This window comes from Pseudopipra pipra, chromosome 2 (genome assembly GCF_036250125.1).
Source record: "Pseudopipra pipra isolate bDixPip1 chromosome 2, bDixPip1.hap1, whole genome shotgun sequence".
NCBI lineage: Eukaryota > Metazoa > Chordata > Aves > Passeriformes > Pipridae > Pseudopipra > Pseudopipra pipra.
In genome coordinates, this window is record NC_087550.1 from 16,633,438 (window position 1) to 16,651,982 (window position 18,545).

Genomic DNA, 18,545 nt, shown 5'->3' on the forward strand with positions numbered 1-18,545 from the left:
GAATAAAAGTTAGTCATATACCATACCAAAAATGAATAGTATGAGGTTCAAAGTCACTAATGGTTACTTCCTGAAATACCAGTCTTGGGGCTGATTTTACTAAAGTTTTTTTATCAGTATCCTTGGCATCACTATGATGACAACATGAAATCAGGAGACAACCTTTGGGGGGGTGAACAAAATGACCAGAATGTAAGCAATAGGCATGCAAAAAGGGAACTATTAAAAACAATAAAATGCTATGGAATTCTCACTTTATAGTCAGTTATTTGGAAACCATTGAGGAAAAACCAAGGAAAACCAGCTGATCACAAAATGGAAAGAAACTATTTCTGCAAAGAAAGTGCAACCGTGATCCTGGGATGTACCAGGAAAATCCCACATGAGATAATGAAGCTAGTAAATTCTTCAAAGCATCAATAAGGCATTACCTGCAGTCTTTGTACAAGTCACATTCAGTGTGAAGTCTGACTTGAATCCATACATGGAAAGTCTAGAAGTGCAGTAAGAGAAATTAAAATAATGTCTTACGGCAGGAAATTTTAAGAGCATTTCTTATTTAATCAAGCAAAACAAAGGCTGATGAGAACCTTTCTTTGTCTACAAATTCATCAAGGAAAAACTATGAAAAGAATCACCTAAGCTTGCATACTTGCTGGAAGAGTGAGTATAAAATCTATCACCTCTGCATTTAGGCCAGGAATTACAAGGTTTCTAATGATTAGAGCACCAAAGTGTTATAACAGCTTTTCATTAGAAATATTGTTGGCAAGAAGCCTATATACTTTCAAGAAGATACTTGCTCAGTTTGAGAAAGATATTATAAGATGAGGTTGCCTGTTGGACGACTTAGATAAAGAGATTTCTTCCAGACCTCAGATGCAGTGAAACAGGAGCATTCATAGGTCCAGCACAGGTCTACATTACTTCCAGGACACAGAGGGCCAGATGCAGCTGTGAAATGTTTGAGAATTTTATAATGGAGATCTCTGAGGGCTGACAGGCAGTTAGGAAATCATGGGTTAAGGATTCGCTGTGTGAGAAGTATGGCACTGAATTCCAAATGGGATGAAGCCATACATCTTAGCGCAAACAAATGGTTATGATTCCTGTCAAGAACAATTTTTCATCTCCATAAAGCCTACTTTAATAACATAGCACAGGCACCACTGAAAAACATATTCCCGTATTAGCCTTCCAACAACTTCCCAAAATTGAAATAGAATCTGTTTTGGCAAAACCAGTACAGTTACCTACCAAGAAAAACATTTTAGGTACGCAGTTATATAAGCAATAAAAATAAATGTTTTGTAAAATTCACCCAGAAGGACTTATAAGTATTAAAAAAGCCCAATAATAATTAACTAGATTTCATGAAGTATGAAACAGCCAAAAATAATAGCCAGTACAGCTGAAGATGGTGAAGTAATTTCTTCTACAGCACTCCAAAGCTTGACCACCTGTAGAGATTAAAAAAATATATCCAAAGAATTAATTTTCCCAATATGGACACAATGCAAAATTCTGTCTCTTAACATGACTTCATTTTGCCAAGGTAATGGAATTTTATGCAAGCTTAATATGTTTTACAAGTATTTGTTTCTCTGGCACAGCAGCAAATCTTTGGGAAGACAGATGAAATGAAGGAGTATCTACTGGGTTTCCTTTTAAGCTAAAAAACCAGTTATTGTCTCCTGTCAAGCCCCTGGCCCACAGAAGCAGTCTATTTTCCTCCACTGATGGTCCAGGTAAGAGCAGATTAACGTTAACCTCAGTCAGAACCCACCATTCTGACACAAATGTGATATTCCTGCTCTTTGTCAGCCAAGAGATTTCAAGTTAAGGAAACTATTATCTTCTCATAGGCTAAGATCTCATTTAGCCTGTATTTAGACACCATGCTGAATATCACAATAAATCTTATCAGAAAAGGATGATGAAAGGATATGATAAGGACATAAATTAGGAGGCAACAAGGACTAATTTAGTTGGCAAAATGAAGGTTGAGGTAGGTTATGATAACACTTAATGTGAGGGAATAAATGAAGAGAAAATAACATTTTAAACTAAAAGTAATACTAGTACAAGATCAGGTCCATGAATAAATTTACTCTGAAAACTGAAATTTTCTGAACTTCTCATTTTCTAGAATTGCTTTACACTCTAGATGGTGGACCAAGAAACCTGTTTTAAAATAAAAGTTGATGGTTTCATTTCCATGACAGGATAAAAATGATCCTTGAGTTAAAACCTCATTTTTGGATCTCTGAATATTTATCTCTGGATATCTGATTGCATTCACTTACCACAAAAGATTGGACATAAAGGACAGTTGCTTACTACAGGCTCATCATAATTCTTGTCACATATTTCTGGTATATTATTATTATTATTGATAATTTCTGGTTACTTGAAAAAGGTTGGCTTTCAGGATAAAGAGCAGCACGTTGATTTTACTTGGAAACGTGGGACACAGCTAAAGGCAGATGTAAGGCAGGATGTACTGAATAACACTGAATTTTCAGTTAAATCTTCCTGGCTGGTGAGCTGGCGTCCAACACTTGGGTCAGGCAACACTAGTTAGCTGTTCTTTTTTGTTATTGTTGGGTTTTTTTCTCCAGTGTGCAGGGATAGTCTTGTTTCTAAGAGAATTTACCCAAACAAATTTCTTGTTATGGCAAGAACTGAGTATAATGATGACACCATCGTTTTCTCACACCCATGTATGTGAAATAGATGAACAACAAACTTTCAGCACAAAGTATCTATTTCACAATTCTTTGCAATGGAGGGTAAAGGATGAGATCCTCACATGACATAGGAACTCCCTTTCTGTGTTTTCCTACATTTCAATGCAAAGCTGACCTTACAGTGGATACAGAAATAAAGAGAAAAAAAACTAGCTTCAAAATGAGTTTAGCAGCACTTATGAATTACAAGATGCTCAAAAATGAAGCTGTTCTTCTGTAGGAATGGCAGATATCCTCTGTTTTACAGAAGCCATTCACAGTTGCAAGTGAAAAGTGGCAATGGGTTATCTTTCCCGGGTTCCAGAAAAAAAACAAAATGGACGGTAGCAAACAAGACATACCTGACTTAGGTACATTTATGTACTTAAAGTACACAACATACTGTCATGGTTTAGTAATGGTATTCTCCAATTTAGTCTTCCTGTCCCCCTGCCCTTCTCCTGTGGCAGGCTGGAGAGGACAATTAGAGGCACAAAAGTTAAAGACCACAGGTTGAGATATGAACAATTTATTGGAAACAGCAATGAGACAAGAAAACAAACAGTAACAGCAACAATACTAATAACAGAATGTACAAGAAATGTTATTGTGGAAACCTTCAACCATACCTGACCGTGCCACACTACCCTGACCCAGAAGCAGGCATTTCCCTGTTCCCAGAAAATGAGGTGAAGTGGTATAGAATAACCTGCAGGTCCCAGCCATGTTCCCTCCTGGCTACTGCAAATATTAACCCTGTCCAGTCGGGAACCAGGCCACATACATACTTGTATTTTAAGTACATTTATATACATAAGTCAACAAAGATTAATCCACTGGGTTAGTTGTTTAGGTGCATTTTTTCCTTCTTCTGCCAAAACTCATGTTACTTGAAATTGCTATCAAAATAACATTTTAAGATTCTAACTTGTTTGTTAACATCACCTGTTTCCTTCATTGACCTAGACATTCATCTTACTGTCAGAATTTGAGTGTTCACTGCATTAATAATTGAACACAGACATTTAATGGGAATTAGAATTTGTCCACCTCTCTCTTCTGCTTTTGATCACAATTTGTTTGGGGTTTGTTGTGTAGAGAAAATTATTAGTCTGATCTGTGCCCTGAAATTTCCCCTCAATTCTTAGTTTTGCAGAGCCTCATTTTTGTTAGAGTACTGCATCCATCTTTGGGGTCCCCAGCACAGGAAGGACATCGACATGTGGGAGCAAGTCTGGAAGAGGACACCAGGATGACTGGAGTGAGCACCTCTCCTATGAAGAAAGGCTGAGAGAATCGGGATTGTTCATCCTAGAAAAGAGAAGGTTTCAGGGTGACCTAATTGAGGTCTTCCAGTACCCAAAAAGCCTAGAAGAAAGATGGACAGAGACTACTTACAGAGGTATGTAGTGAAAAGGGGTTAAGACTTCAAACTGAAAGTGAGTAGGTTTAGATTGGATATTAGGATGAAATTCTTTTAGTGTGAGTGTGGTGAGACAATGGAACAGCTTGCCCAGAGAAGCTGTGGCTGCCCCATCCCTGGAAGTGTTCAAGGCCAGGTTGGATGGGGCTCTGAGCAACCCGGTCTAGTGGAAGGTGTCCCTGCCCATGGCAGGGGGGTTTGATCTAGACGATCTTTAAGGTGCCTTCCAACCCAGGCCATTCTGTGATTCTACGACTCTGAAGTTCACAGGGTTGGTACATAAGCATGCGGTGAGGTGTTGTTGACTAAAAATCACAGAAACATAGTATTTTATAACTGGAAAATAGAGCTTCGTTTAAGTTGAGTGAGTATCAATGTAAGGGTTTCCCCTGTGTGCTTCGAGAACTTCCCTCAGCACCTCTTTCATTCGGTGCTCACGCCGACTCCCTGCGGTAGTTCTCACGGTGGAAACACAATCTGCGAAGCGGACACCAAAATTACGAGCAACACCAGCAGGGCTCTCTCCCATCAGCACTCACGGACACCCACGGCGGGATGGCCGCGCACACTGGGGTGTTTAATGCCGGCTCGGTGGGACCGCGGCGATGCCGCCCCGCCCGCCGCAGGCCCGGGCCGCGCAGTTCCCTCCCCCCGACCCGCCCCTTCCCCCCGCGCCGGAGGTGCCGCCATGGCGGGGCCGGCGCTGCCCACCCCGCGGTACGGACACCTGGGCCCGCGGGGGCCCTTCCGCGACGTGTACGAGCCGGCCGAGGACACCTTCCTGCTGCTGGATGCGCTGGAGCAGGACGCGGGCCGCCTGCGGGAGGCTCGGTAGGGGCGGCGCGGAGGGGCGGGACCGGCACCGGCCGCCAGGCACCCGAGGAGGGGGTTTATCTGCTGAGGGATTGCTGTCACAGAGGGACTGGGCGCCACAGCTTCAGAGGGGCCTTAAAGCTGTCAGTGTCCAGAGGAGGGCTGCGAAGATGGTGAAGGGTCTAGAGGGGCCATACGAGCAGCGGCTGCGGTCACTGGACTTGTTCAGCCTGGAGAAGAGGATACTGAGGGCAGACCCCATAGCTTCCCTCGTGAGGGGAAGTGGAGGGACAGACACTGGTCTTTGCTCTCTGTTTACCAGTGACAAGACCCGAGGGAACAGCATGAAGCTGTGTCAGGGAAGATTAAAGTTGGATATCAGGAAAACATTGTCCACCCAGAGGGTGGTTGGGCACTGGAACAGGCTCCCCAGGGAAGTGGTCACAGCCCCAAGCCTGACAGAGTTCAGGGAGGGTTTGGATGATGCTCTCAGGCACAGGGTGTTATTCTTGGGGTGTCGTGCACAGGGGCGGGAGTTGGACTTTGATGATCCTTGTGAGTCCCAGCTCAGAATATTCTACGATGCCATGCATTTGAGCCCTGCTTTCTTCGAGCAGCTTCACAGTGAACTTTCATAATTTCTGTTGCAGTTCAGCCTTGCTGCAATAAATGTACAATAAATGCTGTAGAAATGTAGCTTGTACTGTTGAGATTGCATAGTTAACAGAAACTTTCATGTTAGGCATAGGTGAAACATATGTGTTTCCAGAAGTGGCTTGTGATCACCAGGAATCATCTGTATGGGCACCAGGAGGCCTGGAAGCCACTATGGGAGAGGTGACATAATGTGAGCATTGAGGGCCATGTGACCAGCAAGTTCAGGAGCTGGAATTGATGATCCTTGTGGGTCCCTTCCAACTCAGGATATTCTATGATATTCTATGACTTTAGCACGTCTGGGAGGAGAGCATGTTTCATAACACTGTCTTGACTAATTCTATGTCTGTTGTGATGCTCTTATATGTTACAAATAAAAGTCATCCAGAGTTTTCTCTCTTTAGAGTTGAGATCTGCCTTGAAATAGGATCTGGATCTGGTGTGGTTTCAACATTTCTAGCTTCTTCCATTCTTGGATCCAGTGCACTGTACATGTAAGTATAACAGCATTACTGTTGCATGCAATAATAAAGAATGCTTAGCCCTCAAATATATATTTTTCATTTTCCCATTTTAAAAACTGTTTACAAAGAAATATTAGCTCAGTTCTACAGCTAAGGAAATTAAAGCAAAAAGAAAGCCTGTTGAGCATTTCTGAGATGTGGACTGAGGGCAAAAGGGGATGCACCACAACAGGTGCTGAACTATTTACTTCAGGTTCTGTAATTAAGTAGTGCTGTGACTACAATTCCATTTTTCCACACCTACACTTGTGTTTGCTGGGTTGAATCTTAAATTTTACCCACTGACTAGTCTTCCTGTGGTCTCGTGAGATTAGTTACCTGGGTGTTGGGAGTAACTGAATTTTATTAGAGACTTGTATGAATATATATATTTATGCAGAGCTAGCGTTGAAGTGGAAATCCTACACTTCAACTTTCAGACAACCATTAAAACTTACAGTGTAGCATTGAGTGGTTTAGCTGCTAATACAATGTGTGTATTTTACTAGGTGTTTTTTGCTATTTACTTGCAAAGTAAAGGATGCTGAAATGGATATTGTCTTTGAGAGTACATAAATTAGCATGTGGTTCATAGGGTTAAACTTCCATGTACGGTAGCCCATAACTTACACTTAGTAATATTTTGCTTTTAGATGTACAGATATCAACCCCATGGCAGCTTACTGTACACAGGAGACAGCTCGGCTTAACAATGTTCACCTTCAGCCAGTCATTACTGACTTGGTAAGATAGATGTTTCAATAATATCTTCTTTATAGTTTTTGTAATTTTTTAATACTTATTAGAGATCACAGAATCACACAATAGTTAAGAACATGTCCAGGTGGATTTTGAATGTCTCCAGAGAGGGAGAATCCATGACCTCCCTGGACAGCCTGTTCAAGTGCTCTGCCACCCTCAATGTAAAGTTCTTCCTCATGCTGAGGTGGAACTTGTTGTGTTTTAGTTTATGATCATTACTCCTTGTTTTGTTGTTGGGCACCACTGAAAAGAGTCTGGCACCATCCTCTTGGCACCCACCTTTGCGATATTTATATGCATTAATGAGATCCCCCCCCCCTCAGTCTTTTCTGCAGACTAAGCAGGCCCAGCTCCTGCAGTCTCTTCTCGTAAGAGAGATGCTCCAGACCTGTAATCATCTTTGTGGCCCTGATTCTGAAAAGTAACTAAAAAGCCTAGAACAAACCTTCTTTTTAAAAGCATGGATGGGGAAAAAGAAAACAAAATGTTTCTGAAAGAAGAGAAAACCACACTACTCAAGCTCTAAAATTCATAATTAAGCTCTAAAAAGTCATTGAGTTAATTTAAAAAATAAATTGTGTAGATACAGTTTGGGAAAATGCTGGACGAGGAATTCTGTAGTCACTTGACATTATCATACCCCTTCCTCTAAAGCTATACAGTTCTTAGTTCTCAGCCTTTTCTGATTTAATTAGGACCTGTGTATATTGTTACTTTTAGTTTCTTACAAAATTTGATATGGAGAAAACCTAATTTTCTCATCTTTTAACCCTGAATATATATGTTTACAGAAGACAATGTAGATAGGCAACAATAAATGGGATTTAAAATGGATGAACAACTGCTCATACCTGAGAACTGAACTGCAGTTGTCACAGATCAGTCATTTTGGCTAACAAATGTTAACCAATGAAAAATTCAACATTCTTTTATATCTAACTTAAATTCTGAACTGAGCAAGAATAAAGTACTACCCCTGTGCTTGCACATGTGTCTCTTGCTTTTCTACAACTTTTACATAACATAATCATAAGACTATCAAAATTGTTCTGCTCTGCATGGGTACTTCTTCTTGATGCTTCTCTTGCACATAGAAAGTAAAGGTTATTATTCCTAAGTCAGGATGAAATGCTTAGAATATCCAGCATTACATAACTGTATTTTTACAAAATATTTACAAAAAACCCACACAAAAGAATCATCAACTTCATCCACAGGTCAAAGGATTGTCTCCAAGACTAAATGGGAAGGTTGATCTGCTGCTGTTTAATCCACCATATGTGGTAACACCTTCCGAAGAGGTAAGAAAAACTTGAAATACACAATAAAAATAGTATTTTTACTGTCAGAGGAGAGACAGCAAATCAAAAAGACCCTGCTATGAAAACTGCAAGGGTTTTTTCAAATAGTAAAGGATGTTGTAGGACCAGCACTGATTTAGTGAAAATGCTGGAGTTCCCTATAAACTCTACAGGGGAATAAGGATTGCTAGCTGCTGCTTCTCAATACCTGCTTCCTCCATCAAGTATAAACCATGTAGGACTTCTGTTAGGCATGCTAAGGAATTCTTATAGAAGACTTTCAACTGAAAATGCATTTGTTTCCTGCAGAATAAAAATCCTCTGCTTCTGCAGACTCCTACTCTCAGAATTTGACCCATAAACACTTCAGGGGTTTTCTGACCACCTTTGACTTGGCAAACAAGCTCATAAAACATTACAAGAAAATACATACAAAGTATGTGACAATGTAGCTCTTTTAATTCAGTTTAAGAATAGAACTTGAAACAAAATAGTATGTTCATCCTGTAGAAAGTAGTCTTGAAGTAATTTGCTGCATAAACTAACCTGCTGAATCAGAATTGTCAGACTTCTAATGGCAGACACCCAAAGCTAGAGATTATAGTGATGTTTTTCTTACAAGTACCACTGACAATTCTATCATTCTATGTTATGACAGTCTTTGTTTTCATTCTTCCTAGGTGAAAGGCCATGGAATAGAGGTATCCTGGGCTGGTGGCAAACAGGGCAGAGAGGTAATGGATAGAGTTTTCCCTTTAGTACCAGACCTTCTTTCACCAGGAGGATTATTCTACTTGGTCACAATTAAAGAAAATAATCCAGGTGATCACTGTCCTTGGACATTTAAATGTGCCAAACCAGTTTTAACACTATTAATCAAAATACTGATCACAGCTAGACCAAAAATACAAGCAAATTTATCAAAACTAAGACCTCCCCAAGCTAATTTGGAAAATGGTAGTATGTAGGACCCCGGCAGCTCTGCAAGAGTTCAGTTCCAAGTCTGAGAGGTGACTGTAAATCTTCTGAACTAACTAACAAAGCCAGGCCAATCCTTCCTCATGGAAGGGAATGGTGGTGTTAACTTAAAAGGCAAAAGCCCTTAGCTGGAAATGTGATGTCTTTCATTTTAAAGGTGTAGGGAAAAGATTTGGGTTTGTTTCTTCTAATGCTAATGGCTACAAGTTATCAAGTAATTTTAAGAAGAAAGATTATTCTACACACCTGATTTATTAGGCAGCTTTTGGGAGATGATGCTGCAAAATCTCCTTTTTCCTTTCTCCTACAGTTTAGCTTCATACAGAATTTTTCTTTGTTATTAATAGCAAAATACTGAACTTCAGGTAGGAAATTGTAAGCTTTATTCTTGGTGGGAGATTATTTTGCATAAAAATTACTGTCTGAAAGAATAAGAGGACATAGTTTATAATCTTTGCTTTACAATTTATGTTTGACAGATACTTTATAACCAGTTTGTAATTCAGTTGTAAACACTGAACTTTCAATTACAGATGAAATTCTGGAAACAATGAAGAAAAGTGGCTTAGAAGGCATACAAGTACTTTCCAGGCAAGCAGGACAAGAGAAGCTGACTATCCTCAAATTTAGGAAGTCTTGATAATTTCTCTTCACCTTCCAGCTAGTAGGCATGCAGAAAGTTGAACATCTAGTTGTCAGCTGAACACTGAAGTTGTCAAATAATTTTTAAACCAAGATTTTGACCTTCTTGAGGTGTACTCTCACTTCCTGATTACTGCAGTGAGACTGATCAAGACTCTGTATTTATATTTATTCTGAATGTGAACCAGCTGTTGTCTGCTGGCAGAGGTACAGTTATCCTCTGGCTATCTGCAGGGCAGTTGTGGAGGAACCATGAAGTAACCCACCCTGCTGCATTTGCACTTAAGCACCAAAGGCTTTTTCCTCTATAAATAAGTATTTGTATATTTGTCATTGTGTCTTGTTATAATAATGTACTTGATGTAATTCCTCCTGGTTTTATAGCTAGTTTGTAGCTATGCTGGGTTTAAAGGAATACTTTGAATCCATGGTACTCCTTTTGATGTAGTATCAGGCACCTTTACAGGTCTAAGGCACAATGAGCAAGTTTGTTTCTGTCAGAAGGAAATGGTGTACTTCTGAACAGAAAGGAGAAGCAAGTGTCTTTCCTGTGCCACGTCCTGCCCTTGGGTCACCACAACCCCCTGCAGCGCTACAGGCTGGGGGCAGAGTGGCTGGAGAGCTGCCCAGCAGAAAAGAACCTGGGGGTGCAGGTTGACAGTGGCTGAACATGATCCAGTGTGTGTGCCCAGGTGGCCAAGAGGGCCAATGGCATCCTGGCCTGTGTCAGCAATAGTGTGGCCAGCAGGACCAGGGCCCCTGTGCTGGGCACTGGTGAGGCCACACCTCAAATCCTGGATTCAGTTTTGGGCCCCTTAGTTCAGGAAGAATGTTGAGGTGCGGAAGCATATCCAGGGAAGGGCAAGGGAGCTGGGGAAGGGTCTGGAGGGCAAGTCTGATGAGCAGCTGAGGGAGCTGGGGGTGTTTAGCCTGGAGAACAGGAGGCTCAGGGGACACTTTGTCACTCTACAACTCCCTGAAGGGAGGTTGCACCCAGGTGTGGGTTGGCCTCTTCTCACAGGTAACAAGTGACAGGATGAGAAGAAAAAGCCTCAAGTTGTGCCAGGGGAGGTTTAGATTAGGTATTAAAAAAAAAATAAATTCACACAGAGAGCTGTCAAGCTTTGGAATAGGCTTCCAGAGAAAGGTGGAGTCACCATCCCTGGAAATGTTCAAAAAACATGTGGATATAGCACTTGAGGACATGGTTTAACAGTGAACATGAAGTGGTGGTGGGTTGCTTGGACTTCATGATCTTAAAGGTCTTTTCAACCCTAACAATTCTATGATTCAAGGCATGCTATTCCTTTCCTGAAGTCTTCTGGGCAGTAACATGGTGATTGTGCTCCCTTTTATGCCATTTTACAAGGAGGATACTACTATGGAGTAATCTAGATGAAGAGTAGTCATCCATGAAAAGGTATTAAGGAGGAAAAAAGCATGCAGTTAAAAAAGTCTAGTTCCTGGGTAACTGAAAACAATGACTGCAAGGAAGTAGAGAAGTGGAATAAAAGTCCTTTCTCAAAATCACTATCCAAAATAGGAAGGTATTTCCTGACCAACAGACCCCAATGGAGAGCTTTCCTCTGCAGTGACCTAAAAAACTTCTCCAGGAGACTGAAAAAAGGAGGGTTTAGACAGGCAGAAGTGGAGGTGCTGTTAGCACAAACATGCCTTTCTATGCCACTTGAGGTATTTGACTGCAAAGAAGCTCATATAGGTCAAAAGTCAACTTAGGCCAGTCTGGCATAAAAATTATTCCTTAAATCATCCTGAAGAAGATAGAAAAAAGGACTGAATTGCAGGAAATGTGCAGTGGTGGTTGTTTTACACTCTTGACAGCTGCCGTTCCCCAGCTTAGCAGGCCACTGAAGAACAAGGCTGCAAGTCAATTCAACAGTTCAAACACAGCTAACAGCTCCCTTCAGTAGCTTTTCTGTCCATTTGTTTTTATATGAATGAACACGAATGTGAACACAAACACACAACAAGAGGGTTTAGAAGGAAGATGCAGTCATGATAAAGGTGTTGCTTAACATTTATACAATATACTAGAAATTACAGTTCTTGAAACTACTGAGGCTAAAAAAAAATTGCATTTCCTTGACCAAAGTGAGGCTTGACTCAGGACTTTGTTTTACCTTCTGAATAACTTGTTAAGAGAAACTTTGTGCCATATGTGATATGAAGTGTTTCCACACTGAAGATTTTAAGCAAAGTTTTGATTTTGTAGTGACCAGCTAGTCACTTCTGAGAAGCTATATTGCAATTTGCCTGCTTCCTACTTCTAGAACCTTTTTGACTTGATGACAGACCTTAGCAAAGCCACACTTTTTTTTTTGGCTTCAGTTTCCCCTTACAAAACTGTTAGAAGAGGTTTTATGCACAATTTTGTCTTTCTGTAGAATCATGGGATTTGATGTTATAGGCACAGGGCTGTTTGAATGAACCAAAATGCTGTCACAGCCATAGACCCCTCTAGAAGTTTTACGGTGTTGACCGCTTTGGCTAATCAAAAGATTTTAAGATGCCATCAAAACATGCAATAGAATTAAGCTACGTGTTTTAGGAAGTTTTAATTAAAAAGGAAGTTTTAATTAAACTGTCTAGATTTTAGTTATCACTAAAGAATTATTTTTAAAATAGGTAATCAAAGATAAAAAGAGAGCAGTCATCCGGCACATTAGATCACAACACTCAACAGTGTGTGCAGTTTTAAGTTATAAAGGACAGAATAATAAAAATCAGAACAGAAAGTGTAATAAAACAACATGCTTTGAACAAAAGAATGATTGCACTGAACTATCTAACAACTGGCTACTTGGAAAAGGAAATACATGCATCCACTTAAATAATTAATGAGGCAGTTCTCCTGGTGGAGAACCAATTCTCCAGTTGCTGCAGCTTTGGTGGAAGTACTTCTCGAAATGCACTCCAAATGAGAACGTAGGTGAGTTCTGCCAGAGGTGATCCCTGTTATGCTCCCATCATCCTGGTGAAGACTGGGAACTAGTGACACAACAGGTAATTTTTTTTTAATTTTGAAATTTGCCATCTACAGATGTGTGTATGTACACTTAGCATTTGTTAAGGTCTGCTAGAAGAGTCTAACATGGCTCGTTTCAAGCATTACCTGGTTTTTATCACACAGAGGAAGAGACAGCAATCCAGAGACTACAGAGATTGACAAAATTTATTTATTCCCCCCTTTTATTGACTTTTCAAAGAAATCCACCACAAATATCATCCAGGTTGGAATATATTAGTATGCTACCGCTGTTAAAAAAAAGAAGGCATGAAAAAATGTATAGTTGAAAGCTATTAAATTCAGATACATCTGTATATTCACTTATGAGTCCCTATTATTATAGGAGAGTGGAAGTACAGTGGACATTCAGCGACAGCTAATTTGCCAGCTAATGAAGATAAACAAAGACTGATAAGTGTCCATGCCTTCTCTTTAGAAGCCAATCAGCAATAAATAGATGGTGTTATTCATTGTCATGCAGGAATGATTGTGCTCTCTATACTTAGTTGGGCTTCTGAGTTTTCATGTTTTTAGGCTGCTGGATGGCTGAGGAGTTTTGGGAAAAAGAAACTGTTAAAGGGAAACTTCAGTTTATAAACGTTAATTTAGAACAGGCTATGTTTAAATTTTATGCTTTAACAGAAGATTATCACTGTAGTTTCATGCCTTAATGTCTAACAGCAACAACATTTTTTTTTCCTCCATAAGAGGGACTATTATGAATGCATCATAATCAAAAATCAAGTCTTTATACCACCTCTTTTATATTCACCTGTTATATTAAGAGGTATGATCTGGGTTAATTACATAACACCATGTTAGAATATGCCTAAAATAAGAGGTTTTAATCAACTATGCTGTGGCTTAAACACCACTTTCTCAGACATAACTCTGCATTATTTCTGAAATTTTTAACATATCTTAAAAATATACCAATTAAAATAAATTATTGTTATCTCTTTCTTTATATCAAAGAAGACTCTTCAAACTTACAAAAACAACAGTCCAGAGGTAAATATGTGTCATATTCCACTGGTGAAGAATTTAAAGTAACTGACATTATTTCCAAGGAGTTTGCTTCTTTCAACATACAGTTTATCGCCTGCTCTTCATGTTATTCAGCTCGCAGAAAGAAGAAAGGCAGTTTTATTTCAGAAGAATGTCTCTCGACAGAGTGGACACGTGGATTTGTTGCTGGATGTGAACCATTTGTACTGAAAAAAGAAATACAGCTGTTTAATATACAAATGCAAGCTGAATATCAGGAACGCTGTACATCAATAATAATCATTATTTGCCAATGAATATAACTACCAAAACATTAACTATACTTTAAAAAAAACCCTTTCCACTTGTGCATGTATGCATGTGTATATATACATATGTATTTGTATATACACATATTACAGACACACTCTGTAGGAGCCCCTCTCATTACATGCCCTTATATCTTAGTACAAAATCCAGAGATAATTTATGAGTTCAGTTAATCCCAGATACTCCAATGACAAAGTGGAAAATTGATGGTACTACACTAGAAGTTTAAACTAGATGGTTTAAACTATATGGATAGCCAGGTTGGATGGGGTTCTGGGCAACCTGGTCTAGTGGAAGTGTCCCTGCCTATGGCAGGGGGGTTGGAACTAGATGAGCTATAAGGTCCCTTCCAACCCAAACTGCTCTATGATTCCAGGATATTTTGCCTATTTAAAAAGATTTAGTCAAGGTACTTACCAAGCAAGCTGAATGAAACTTTTTCTTGCATGTTCTGCAAGCTTTTTTGGGAAGAGAATAGTTGGAGCCATGAATGACTGAAAAGCAGATCATGCAATCTTCAACGCCTTCAAAACGTTTATCAACGTTATTTTTCCACAAAGATAAGCCTTCCATAATACTTCCATTCTAACAGAGGAAAAAGAGCTGTTAACACTGTAGAATTCCTTCGGACTATTCCTACTATTATTTATCAACACATGAAGAAAAGAAAGCCTGAAGGCTTTATAATCTGAAATTATGTGCAATACACGCAGTGAGTAATTTATGATAGTCTACAGAAATGCGAGTATTCATCACAGAGGTAGAATGCATTTAGGAGCACTTAAAAGGGGATTTTAAATTTCAATAACTGCTTTGTTAAACCACAGACCATGCAACTTCAGCAACCACCAGTCTTTTAGAGAATTTTATGGACTGGGTTTTCAGGTTTGATTTTTTTGGGTTTTTTTTTTTCAAATTATAGTTGAGATGGCATTGCCACATGGGGCAAACACTGGCCCGTGTCTTAAGAGTGAATTTTCAACTCAGGCTATGGATTTAACGGGACTTAGCAGGCTGATCATTTTACCTCTGTTTAAGCATCTGGAAAAAAGCAGATGGCAAGAGTGACCTGAATCCTATGAAGTGCTTTGCGATCAACTGATGAGATCCATTATCCAGATCTATACAATATTGCATTACCAGGAATATTTTTCTATTAGATGGACTTTTAAGTTTTCAAAACTAGGAGCTTTCTTTAAACCCACCTGATGTGTAAGGTATGTGCTTAACTGTAGCATCCAATTACGCCACTGCTGAACAGCCACACCAACCCTCTTTCCACTCTCAACTGTTATGGATCCCAGTGGGTAATTTGGTGGAAGCTGTATTATTAGTTCAATAAAGATATCATCAACTGAATAGGTAGCAATGACTTCTCGTGCTGCAGACCGAGCTTTTACCTATGAAGAAAATTCACATATTAAAAAAACTCCAGAGAGATACTCACCATCTCTAGTCTTTAAACACAGATCATATAAACTATAAATACGTTACTGTATGTATTAAATAATTTTCTTAGACCAGGTAAACATTTTTCTCAAAGAAAACAAAAATCTACTTATATCTTGGCAAACTAAAAGGAAATTACCAGCCATTTTCCAATCTACTGATGGGTTACATTTTTTTTAAAAAGCAAAAAGTAGTATATTGATAACAGTATCTTCCACTTCCTCAACTTCTCCAACATCCTGAAACCCATTCTTTCATTTTTTTTCTAAACAGAATATTAATAAACATCAATTTAATATATTGATACCAAGCAAAACTATGTTTCATCAGTCATTTAGAACAACAAAAATGCAATCATATAAAACACTCATAACCACAGTCTGGTTATGAGAAGTCAGATTTCTTAAAATGTTTGCGAAAAACTGAAGTAAATAAAAAGAAAGGACAAAAAGCCTTACTAACCGTCATGCCATTAAACAACTGGGTGCTGGTCTGAACAGAAGATATTTCCTGGGAAGAAAGGACGCTGCTGACGTATTTGCTTGTAAATTTATCTACAACGTTGAAGACACGTTTTTCACAGCTATTCCACCAAAGCCTGACCATGGCCGGCAAGTCTTTCAGCGTTATGTGGTACACAGAGCAGGCCAAGTGCGGAATCTGGGATGACAGCACTCCTGTCCCGGGGAGGGAAAGAAAGGATGCTGAAATACTCTTAACACATTAGTCATGGATGTTGGTGCCTCCACACCACACACAAAAATTATGATCTCAAAAGAACTGTGGTAACCAGTATTTCAAATACATGTTCCTATTATTGCTGCTCTGAGGGCTTGTTTGACTCAGCTGTTCTTCCAGAGCTGGTTTCTTTGTTTATTAGCTTAATACTTCACACCTCAAAATTCACATGTGGACTACCATAAGTCAAGAGTAATTTTATATTATAGAAATTACAAAATGCTCACTTTAGAGCGAACAAGCAATAAGATGTTTGGAGAACAGCTGAGGTTTGCAGTGTTCATGCATAGAAATGGCCTCAAGGTGCACCAACAGAGGTTCAGATTAATATTAGGAAAAAATTCTCCACTGAAAGAGTGTTTGAGCATTGGAACAGGCAGCCCAGGGAAGTGGTGGAGTCACCATCCCTGGACATGTTCAAAAAACAAGCAGACAGGGCACTTAGTCATACAGTTTAATGGGCACAGTAGTGTTTGATCAAAGGTTGAACTTGGATGATCTTGGAGGTCTTTTCCACCTTACTGATTCTATGATGAGATATGGGAAATCTTTCCCTTGGGTTGTCATGGTAGTAATTCTTTCTTAACTGTCATCCAGATAAATTGTTTTGCAACATAGTGATGTTCAAGCAAAAAATTAAGAAATGAAACTCAGTTTCTTTGCTTATACCTACACAGGTACATAAAATAAAAACTTCAATGAAGTAACTTTAAAAACTAATACTCTTTTTCATGTTTCTCAGCTAAAAAAAAGCAATGTATCTTCTTTCATCATCACTGATTAACTGGGTCTTCAGAACAGCATGAAAAAAACAACACAGCGTCTCAAACATTTAAAATATATATATTAAAATATTTTTTAATTTTTTGTATTTATATATTGAAACACAAGAAAAAATGGAAATTCTATTTAGCATTAAAAAGATATATCTAGAAGCAATGGTCCCAGAATAGATCACACATTTTTAGTGTTTTGGAATCTTTACATTCAGATTTCAATAGTAGCAACATATTATTCCTGTTTTTTGTTGTCCTTGATTTTTCTGATAAACATTTCAACTTTGATAAAGTTTCAAATGGGGAGTGTTAGCCAAAGATTTCTAAACATATGTATATCTTTGTCTTTCTGTATCTGTTTTATAGGTAAGATTTTCTAAATAAGTATTTTTAAGCAAAAAAAAATCATATTTAAACTTCTGCAATATAACAGCTCTCTCAAATACACAAATACAATGTTTACTAACCTTTAACATCTAAATGAAGCTCTTCAGTAAAGAAGGTTTTTGTGTCCTTATTTGAAACTTCTGAAGTTGGCCCAGAAAAGACAGGGTTTTCAGGCATAAGCCTGAACAAGTGATAAAGCAGTTTGTTCAAGCTTTTAGTTCTTCTAAGGTATTGTGAGTAGAGAACTCGCAGCTGGTACCATTAAAAAAAATACACAAAAAATACAAAACACACTTTATAAATATAGCTTATTCTGTAAATGATACAAATATGTCCTTGCAGGGAGGAAAAGCAAGACTGTGATTCAGAACAAGTGTTCAGAAGAGCGATTTAGTTCTCTGCACCATTTTGAATGATTAGAAGATCGTAATATGTAGCAAGCTTGTTTGAAAACGCAAGAATCATCTATTACTGAATCTTAATTCTTCATTCCTCTTAATATTACCACCCTCAACTATAGCAGTGCAGAAATCTAAGTCCAGGGATGCTTTCAGAATTTCACTAATTCCACAAAAACAAGAGGTAGGATTACATAATTAATAACAAGGCTGGATGAAACTTCAAGATTCAAACTAAATAAGTAGTTTAAGAAATTCAGTTAAAATGAAAAGACTGAACATATACCTGAGAAGAAGCTGCTTTGAAGAAAGCCAATGTTAACTTCCAAGTGAGAAGATATCCCAGAACAAGGCAGAACTCATCACTCAGGGGCTGAATAACTGCAAATTCTCCAACTGGAATGCATTCCAGGATGTTTTCTAGCAAGAGTTCTTGAGTGGCCAGGATAGACATAAGAGCTGCTGGAGGTGATCTACAGAAAAAATGTTATCTGGAATAGTAAACTCCAATCTTGAGCACAGCATTAACTGAATTTATGTTCATAGCCTTCCTAGAAAGTCACGGTAGTAAAGCCACGCATGCAGAACATAAAAAGGGGCCTTTTATTACAGGAAAATTTACTTTCAAATTCACACACCAGTAC

General features: G+C 38.8%; 2 protein-coding genes and 1 long non-coding RNA gene across 4 annotated transcripts in view; 1 reads left to right on the forward strand and 2 right to left on the reverse strand.

Annotated features, from left to right (window-relative positions):
• Nucleotides 1–3,242: 3,242 nt before the first annotated feature.
• Nucleotides 3,243–4,988, reverse strand: LOC135409041 (uncharacterized). Its single transcript, XR_010427994.1, has 2 exons — nucleotides 4,880–4,988; nucleotides 3,243–4,629 (listed from the first exon to the last, which is right to left on the reverse strand). It is a non-coding gene; the product is annotated as an uncharacterized LOC135409041 (long non-coding RNA).
• On the forward strand, nucleotides 4,803–12,374 carry N6AMT1 (N-6 adenine-specific DNA methyltransferase 1). Its single transcript, XM_064644036.1, has 6 exons — nucleotides 4,803–4,983; nucleotides 6,027–6,116; nucleotides 6,779–6,869; nucleotides 8,105–8,188; nucleotides 8,869–9,010; nucleotides 9,700–12,374. The coding sequence occupies exons 1-6, from the start codon at nucleotides 4,841–4,843 to the stop codon at nucleotides 9,804–9,806; spliced, it is 657 nt and encodes a 218-aa protein (XP_064500106.1). The 5' UTR covers nucleotides 4,803–4,840; the 3' UTR covers nucleotides 9,807–12,374.
• Nucleotides 12,375–12,983: 609 nt separating this feature from the next.
• Nucleotides 12,984–18,545, reverse strand: part of LTN1 (listerin E3 ubiquitin protein ligase 1) — a 30,876-nt gene continuing 25,314 nt past the window's right edge. For both annotated transcript variants that reach the window (XM_064644025.1, XM_064644026.1), the window contains 6 exons: nucleotides 18,188–18,374; nucleotides 17,584–17,755; nucleotides 16,065–16,279; nucleotides 15,359–15,553; nucleotides 14,571–14,738; nucleotides 12,984–14,050 (listed from right to left, as the gene is read on the reverse strand). In XM_064644025.1, the coding sequence (XP_064500095.1) occupies nucleotides 13,988–14,050; nucleotides 14,571–14,738; nucleotides 15,359–15,553; nucleotides 16,065–16,279; nucleotides 17,584–17,755; nucleotides 18,188–18,374 (1,000 nt within the window). In that variant the 3' untranslated portion in view covers nucleotides 12,984–13,987. The remainder of the gene's footprint in view (nucleotides 14,051–14,570; nucleotides 14,739–15,358; nucleotides 15,554–16,064; nucleotides 16,280–17,583; nucleotides 17,756–18,187; nucleotides 18,375–18,545) is intronic.